This window comes from Myotis davidii, unplaced genomic scaffold (assembly GCF_000327345.1).
Source record: "Myotis davidii unplaced genomic scaffold, ASM32734v1 scaffold892, whole genome shotgun sequence".
NCBI lineage: Eukaryota > Metazoa > Chordata > Mammalia > Chiroptera > Vespertilionidae > Myotis > Myotis davidii.
This window is the reverse complement of record NW_006284341.1, coordinates 1,358,090-1,366,605: the sequence shown is the minus strand read 5'-3', so window position 1 is coordinate 1,366,605 and position 8,516 is coordinate 1,358,090. Positions and strand designations below refer to the sequence as shown.

The following is an 8,516-nucleotide window of genomic DNA, read 5'->3' as shown; positions in this document are numbered from 1 at the left end:
TACATTTAAAACAGTGGAAAAAATCTTCCTTTGGACCTATCCTGAAAGAAAAAGGGAAAGGCAAAAGATTAGATTTGTTTTTACTACAGTGATAATTTGTTCATCATAACACAGAGTGAGATAGCAGCACTCTAGACTAGGGTTTCTCCACCTAGGCTTATGACATTTGGAGCCAGATCATTATTTTTGGTGGAGAACTATCTTGTGCACTATAGGATGCTTAGCAGTATCTCTGGCCTATAACCAGTAGATGCCAGTAGCAGACTACTTTCCTTCCCAACACAGCTGTAACAACCAAAAATGTCCCCAGACATTACTAAATATGCCTGGGAGGGGAGGAATCATCCCTTGTTGAAAACCTCTTTTATGATGTTTGTACACCAAAATTTACTTGATAAGGCTCAGAAGTGGACAAATAAAGAAAACTGTGGAAGGCCCTGGCTGGTGTTCTCAATGGTTAGAGCATAGGCCAGTGAAACAAACAATTGTGGGTTCAATTCAGTCAAGGGCACATACCTGGGTTGCAGGTTCGATCCTGTGCCCCAATGTGTGAAGGAGGCAATCAATCGATGTGTCCCTCTCACACCTCTTTCTCTCTCCCTCTCTCTTTCTCTCTCTCCCCCACCCTCGTTCATTCTACTCTCTCTAAAACTCAATGAAAAAAAAATATCCTCAGGTGAGGATTAACAAAAAAAGGGGGACACTCGGAAGGGAACAAATGGTATAAAAACTGAAATTCATAGGCTTGATTATCTTAATAGGTGTTTATAACCTAAAAATAAAAAAATGTGTTGCTATACTGGAGCTAAGAAGACAGCCACCTTTAAACAACATCATGAGCTCCTGAAGGTTATAAAGGCATTGAATTTGGCAATGCATAGACCGACGTAATGATAAACCAGAATCTATTTATCATGTACTTGAGCTCTGGAGTCAGTATTGAATTTTGATGATGCAAGTGCAAGAACCAGAAGTAATTATAAGTAGAACCTACTCAAATTATATCCAAATCTTGGAATCAAGACACAGGGTAGATGATTGGTAAGAAAACATGAGCCACACAGACCCACCTAGGAACAAAGGATTCACACAGGCTGAAAGTGAAGAGATGAAAAAAACTATCCCATGCAAATGGGAACAAAAAAAAAAGTGGGGTAGCAATTCTTCTATCTGAAAAATCAACTTCAAAACAAAGGCCATACAAGACACAAACAAAGACACTACACAATACTAATCAACCCAACAAGAGGATATAACCCTTGTAAACATATATGCACTGATTATAGGAGCACCTAAATACACATTAAAAAATACTTTTGGTGGACTTTAAGGGAGAGATCTACAGCAAGCATGTCAAACTCTCAGCCCGTGGGTCACATGTGGCCCACATGAATATTTTTGCAGCCCAGTCAATATAACAGTATGTAAAAAACGTTTCAATAAAAAGTTCGTAACTTAATGTTTAAAATATCCTGTTATACATAATTATTAATAACAAGCTACATTTGCTAATGACTGAATTGTTTGGTGTGCACAACAGGAAATATTTCGCTTTCAGAGCACAAGAAAAATAGGTTTATTTGCATTATGCTAATTAATTTGTGCAGTTTCTCAATGTCTAGTAAGTTATTGTTCAAGAAAAATATTAATTTTTCTTAAAATGTTCTATTATTTTATGTTAACAATTATTCATTCACTTCAGTCTTTTGTATTCAGCATGTCTCTATTGAAATAAACCTACGTTTCTATGAAAGTTGAAGCTTTTGTTTTTTTGCGACCCACATAAACTTAAACCTTGTTTATTTGGCCCGTGTTATGTTAGCCTTTGAGTTTGACATGTTTGATCTACAGCAACACAGCCAAAGTAGTAGAATTTAACATCCAACTGACATCACTGGATAAATCTTTCACACAAAAAAATCAACAAGGAAATAGAAACCTTAAACGACACACTAGATCTGAGGAATTTAATTGATATTTATTGAACACTTTATACCAAAGCAGAATATACATTCTTATCAAGCACACATAGAACATTCTCAAAGAGAGACCACATGTTAAGATACAAAATTAGTCTTAACAAATTCAAGAAGATTGATATCATATCAAGCATCTTCTAGAATCATAATGGCATGAAACTATAAATCAACTACAATTTAAAAACCTCAAATATATTCAAACACATGGAGGCTAGTATATTATTAAACAAACAACGAGATCAAGGAAGAAATCAGAAATTAGCTGGAAACAAATGAAAATTACCATTAAACATTAAAAAAAATATTATATAATGATAAATGAGTCAATCATAAAGGAAAATATAACAATTCTATGTAAGTACCTATTAATATTGCTTTAAAGTATATAAAACAAAACACAAAGGAGCACGTATTTTATGCTTCCATTTATAAAAAGTACAAAAAGGAGAGTGTTTACTTTGTGGGAGTGTATTGCCTTAGGGCATAAGAAAGGCTATTAAGATATTATGAATATTCTATATTGTTATTTGGGTAGTAGTTTAAAAAGTGTGCTCATAAGCAAACTCATAAGGCTGTTCATAATTTCTGTATCTTTTAGTATGTTTGGTATTTATCCTTAAAAACAAACTATAAAATAAAAGAAAGTGATTAAAAGTATTAAAAGTCACTATCTCCTATGGGAACAAAGAGAAAAAGACTGACATAGAACACTAGGAGCCTCAACATTAGTATCATTCTATTTCTTAAACTGAGTGGTTTTTTTGTTTATTACTATACTTCAAGACATACATTCACTACATATATGCTTTTGTATAATTCTAATACTTCAGGATTTTTTTAAAAATTCCTATATACCAACATGTGAATAGTAGCTTGTCAGTGGGTGGTTGGACTGTAGGTGGTTTTATTTTTCTTTTCTACTTTTCCATATTTTCTGACTTTATAAAAACTTATGTAATCTTTTAAAAACAAATTTTTAAAAGGGAAAAATCCACTGTTAATTTTCTACCTCAGATACTTACAAAACACTTCATTATACAAGCATATTTTACATCCCAAAGTTCAAACGTTAAATAGCCACACAATAGTTGATGGGCTAATTAAATAATTATTACAAAAAAAGCATGAAGAAAATGTTTAGAATAATGGAATGCTTTTTTATCTTGATTGTGTTGGTAGTCACATAAATATGAATATTTATGAAAATTTACTGGACACTTAAAATGAATGTGTTTTATTAGATGTAATTATATTCCAATAAAGTTGATCTTTAAAAACTATTATTGTCCAGATACACTAGAATTAGAAAAGAATATTTTACATACAGTACCTACAAATTCCACAGTTTTCACAATGATACTGCTTCTTGTCTTTGTCAAACAGATGGCATATACTGCAATAATATTCTCCAAACAATGTGCTACACTCTTCACAAGTCTGTTGGGCCTAAAAAAAGGCACACATAAGTAAAAATCGGGATAAATTTACCAAAACATTTTGAATTACTATATGAATATCCAGAATTATGTTAAAGTATATGCAGTTTTATTTTTATAAGGTTTTAAACACTTAAAGCAAAGATATTGCTTACTTTGAGAGCTGCCATACGTGGCAATACTCAATTAAAATTTTAAAACCACCTTAGTAAAAATTTTTTTAAAATAAAGAAAATAAAAATGTGATAAAATCTTACATGTTGAATTTTTTCACAATTTATGCACTGTACTTCCTTTACTTTAAAGCGATCTAGCTGATGATCTTCCTTGTTATCATGACACAACCGGCAAGTATACAACTTGTCACAGCAAGGTGCCTAATGCCCAGGGGAGAAAAAGAGTTATAATAAGCAAGAGAAGACAAGTTTGCAATGCAAAAAGAAATTTTCTTCCTCCTCTTCTTGGAACAAGTTCAAAGAATACAACCTACAAATCAGTTGGGTAAGCTGATCCAAAACATAACATTTCACTGTTTCTTGGCATATTTTAACTATTCTTTTCAACATCTATATGTTTGTATCAAGTTGAACACAACCTTGTCCTTAAAGACAAAAGAATCATGAAAGATGCAAATCTCTAGACTAGAAATTAACCCTCCAACACCCTAAACGGCAAGCCAGCAACAACTTCTTGACATTTCCAGATAAATTCATTTACCTACTTCAATCGCTAAAAATTGACAAAGACTGTCCACAAAAATCTGTTCTCTCCTTCCTCCCAGCTACACTACAGTTCCTACTTTCTCGCTGTTAGCTGTGGCCAAATGACTAAGTTCTTACCAAGAGAATATGGGCAGAAGACATCAGTGCCACTCCCATGCCTGAATATTAAGAAACCAGGCATGACTCCTCCTTCATGTTCCCTTTTCCCTTTCCGTAGATGAAACCTGTATATGCCCTAAAACATGGCAAAATAATACAACTGAAAAAACTTGTCTCTGGAGGGATCATGTAGAACAGAGCCTCATCAACAAACAGGATCACTCACCTTGGAACTGCTAGTAGGAGAAATAAACTCATTATTCTTTAACTCACCTTCCTCTTGAGTCTTTTTGTTATAGCAATTTATTTAGCCTTACCCCAACTAGTACATTAAGTTTTCAGACTAGCAAACTAACCCAATACTTTCCAGTACAACACTCAACTGGCTGCCTCTCTCTCCAACACTATTCTTGTCCTAACTCTTAGTGATCTGCACATCCACAATAATAATCTTTCCAATACCCTGAACTCTCAGTTACTTGCCTTTCTCACTTCAACATACGCTCAGTCATATACTACAGAACAGTGGCTCTCAACGTTTTGGTCTTAGGACCCCTTTACACTCTGAAAAATTACTGATTATCCCAGAGAGCTTTTGTTTATGTGAATTATATCTATTAATACCATATTATAAATTAAACTGATAGGTCCTGAAAATATTTATTACTTTTAAAAATAATAGTAACAAGCCCATTACATCTTAACATAACAGTTTAATAAAAAATAAGTTATATTTCCCCCCAAAATTTCTGGATTCTCAATTCTGTTTCTACATTCAATTAGTTTTGGTTGAAGTATCTGAAGAAATTTTGGACTCACACAAATACGTAGCTGGAAATGAGAGTACTTTAATAGCCTTTTCAGAGAATTTAGATATTGTTCTCTGATACTATACAAAAACTCAACAACTCTTGGTTAGTTGCAATATGGACTCTGAAATCATATCAGTAAACTATTCTCCCTGTTACAGTAAAACCCACTGACCTATCTTGAACTCTGAATGTACCTTTTACTCATGCACAGGTCATTTGGAAAGTATCAGTTCACTGAATTATGCAATATCAAAAAATCACATTTGGTAATATCACTACCCATCGCATCAGAAATTTTTTTAGGTATTGGGAAGCATTCAAGCTCACAGTGACTAAGACACGTTTTCCAAAATTTACTTGGTACATGAAAGCTCAAATTTTATCAGTTAGTTGTTTTCCTGGTAATGACACAGTCACCCTTCTCTCCTTTTTAAGAAAATGTTCACCAAATACCCAAGCTTGAATAACCATACTTCAAGTAAAAATATGCTGCTCAATAAAAAATGCAAATAGTTCATTCAGTTCATAATACAATTGCACAAGAGCTTTTCCTCACAAAACCACCTAATTTGTCGTTGATGAAAACATCAAACATGTGAAAAGATATAATCAAGGGATGAGATTTTATAAAATTAATAATTTTGCTGCTTAAGTTTTATCAATGACATTCTTAAGTGAACCTGGCTTTTGGTTTTGTTGGGGTTTTTGTAATATATAGGTGTAGCACAGTTCAGTGCCCCTGCCATGCCATGATTTGTGCTAAGGTGCCAGCAGTATTAATCACTAGTTTTGCACACACTTAAAGACAATGTCTTACGTAGACATTGAAGGAGAGTAGTTTTGACCTTGAGAAGTCCATTCATCCCACATGGAGAACCACTAATCTAGAACTGAGGCGTGTTTGTAACTTAATTTCAAGTATGGAATTCTCTAAACACTACCTCCTCTCTTTCCAACACACTCCAATTCTTCTGTACACACCCTGGGTTCCTTCTCTCTTCCTCTACCTACTCACTTACCCAGAATCTCAACTGGTTAAATCCAACTCTCAGACCCACTTAACTTACATGGGAACAGCTGAACACAGATCAAGAAAAAGCACATCAACACTGACTGGTCTCAATTTAAAGTCATAACCACTAAAAAAAAGTGGGTTCTTTACTACCATGTTTTCCCAGTCAATTCCCTCATTCTTCCAGAGTGTAGGTCCTAGAACCTAGATTACTTCACAACTCCTCTCCCTTTAAACCTTGAACACCTCTTCCTACCTCCTTACAATCTGCTGAATGACCTGGCTTCTTATTTCACTATGAAAACAACAGAAATAATCAAGAGAACATCCTCCCACAAATCCTATCAACCTACTTGCAAATGTACCTTATATTCTATCTTCCTTTCTGTTACAGAATCTACAGTCCATGTTATTACGAAAGGCTAACGTATGCACTGGGCTCCATGTTCTCTTTGAATACCCAAGGACAGCGCTCCCACCGTTTTGGCCTCTCCCTCCTATTTGTTACAAAATGTTCTCACTTTACTGGGTCATGCCCAAGAATATACAAACATGCAGCAATATCTCCCATCTTCACGGGAAAATAATCCCATGACCCCACATCTCCCAGCAACCACAGCCCTGTGTTTTCGTTCTGTTACAACACACTCCAAGGGCTGCCTATGAAGACTGTTAGCAGTTCCACTATCCCATTCTCTCTTGAATACACTCCAATAAAGTTTCCTCCCAGTAACTCCACAGAAGCTTCTCAGGATACCAGCTACCTTCTCCTGGAGCAATGTTTAGTTCTTCTCTTACTCCCACAGCAGCATTTGATTTAGTTGATGACTTTCTCCTAAAAACTTTTTCCACTTGGCCTCTGGTATTTAAGGAAGACAGAGGGGAAGGACCAAAAAAAAAAAAAAGCATCTGATAACTCAAGGCCCATTCGCTTAGTGTTATGAAACGAAGATACAATGCATAGTTTCTTGGGGGCTAGAGGGAGGGCTAAAATATTGAATTCAGCTTTAGATCTCACGCTTGAAAGCGTGACAGAACAACTCAGTGGAAATGGAAGCATAAGAATAGCATTCCTTACACCGCACATGGTGAACAACCAACCTTCAAAGGGCTCGCCCAGCGCAGTAGAGGAATAGTCCCCAAACCATGGCCTGCAGAAAAGCTTTAGATGGTCTTTACAGGCCTCATAGTTCTTCAACAGGAACTTCGATTATTAGCTGTATTTTATATATGAGGCGCTTAAAGGGTAGTTTGCTCAAATTATTAAGGGGCAAGGCTAAGATCTGGGTGTAGGGCTGTGGAGCCCCAAATCTCAAGCTTTCTAAGCAAAATCCTCAAACTGTTTCTTTCTTGCACGAAGAATCAGGAAACTTGAATCGGATGGGTGCCTATTTTTAAAATTACAGACCGCCTAGAAAAGTTTCTCAAAGTGAACCGCGAAAGTAACAATATATGCATATCAGGCACTGTCCTACCCATCGCGTCCTGCTTGGTGGCAATTACAAGACTGTCTTCCTAGTTCACACATCCATGTTGGCCTTGGCAGGCGGCACATTCACTGCCTCTCAAATGCAGTTGTAAAGCGTATCTACTACAGGAGCCGAAATCATATCGGACTCTCTGCTCGTTATTCCTCGTCCATTATTTCATCACACTGGAAGGGGATCCTGGGGAAAAGCCAGCACAGGCCCGAGACTGCCTCAGTCTACTTCCAGCAGCAAAAACAAAAACAAACCAGGTAAATAAACCCACTGATAACGGGGTCGATGTGCAAGCCCAGGCTCTTCCCAAACACGGACCGCTTTGCTTGCCAAGCACAAAACAGGAGGAAATGAGCGGCCTGTGGACGCCTCGCCAAGAATGTTCTCCGCAGCAGGAACGCAGGTGGAGGCGAAGAAGGTAGCAGCCTCACAAACAGCTCAGCCTCAAACTAAAACCCAGACCTAACCGCCTTGCTCACTCCATCCCCAGCCCGGCCCGGCGGAAGCTCGTAGAAGAGCCCAATTAAGTCGTCACCTTCAGGAGACATCCTCTGTCATAATGCTCGCAGCCCCGCCGCCCTCGCTCTGGGCCTCGGGCGCCATCTTCCCGCACCAAGGCCGCCATCTCCGCTCCCTCCCCTGAACACTCCGAGGACCCTTCTCCCACGATGGAAACTACGTCCAGAGGAACAGCGCCGCCCTAGCGCACCCCTCCCGGCCGCGGTGGCCAGCAGAGCCAATATGGCGACTGAGCACGTGACCCGGGGCAGTGGGGTTTCCGGCCGACGGAGCGGAAGCCGAGAAAGACGCAATCTCTGTCGTCGACGTTAGTCGCTCTCCTCGCTGCTAACGGTAATGACTCTTAGGTAGCCTTTGCTTTCCCCACCCCATGGCGACTCGCCCCAACTCTTGGGCGTGGCTCGGGCCAGAAAGACTGCAGCGGCGCGGAGACGCCCGGCGGCCTCGAAGGGCCCC

At 38.0% G+C, this 8,516-nt stretch overlaps 2 protein-coding genes across 5 annotated transcripts in view; one reads left to right on the top strand and one right to left on the bottom strand.

Annotated features, from left to right (window-relative positions):
• The window catches only part of RCHY1 (ring finger and CHY zinc finger domain containing 1), a 15,583-nt gene extending 7,277 nt beyond the window's left edge, over window positions 1-8,306 (bottom strand). Inside the window, exons 1-3 of one of the 4 annotated variants that reach the window (XM_006754570.2) lie at window positions 8,077-8,306; window positions 3,673-3,792; window positions 3,310-3,425 (exon numbers count right to left, since the gene is read on the bottom strand). In XM_006754570.2, the coding sequence (XP_006754633.1) occupies window positions 3,310-3,425; window positions 3,673-3,792; window positions 8,077-8,166 (326 nt within the window). In that variant the 5' untranslated portion in view covers window positions 8,167-8,306. Of the gene's footprint in view, window positions 1-3,309; window positions 3,426-3,672; window positions 3,793-4,254; window positions 4,596-8,076 lie in introns of those variants that run through there. The other 3 variants (XM_006754571.2, XM_006754572.2, XM_015570409.1) reach the window with 3 other exon arrangements.
• A 15-nt stretch (window positions 8,307-8,321) lies between these two features.
• Window positions 8,322-8,516, top strand: part of THAP6 (THAP domain containing 6) — a 13,350-nt gene continuing 13,155 nt past the window's right edge. The window contains exon 1 of the mRNA XM_015570415.1: window positions 8,322-8,393. The gene's annotated coding sequence lies outside the window, so the exon portion shown is untranslated. The remainder of the gene's footprint in view (window positions 8,394-8,516) is intronic.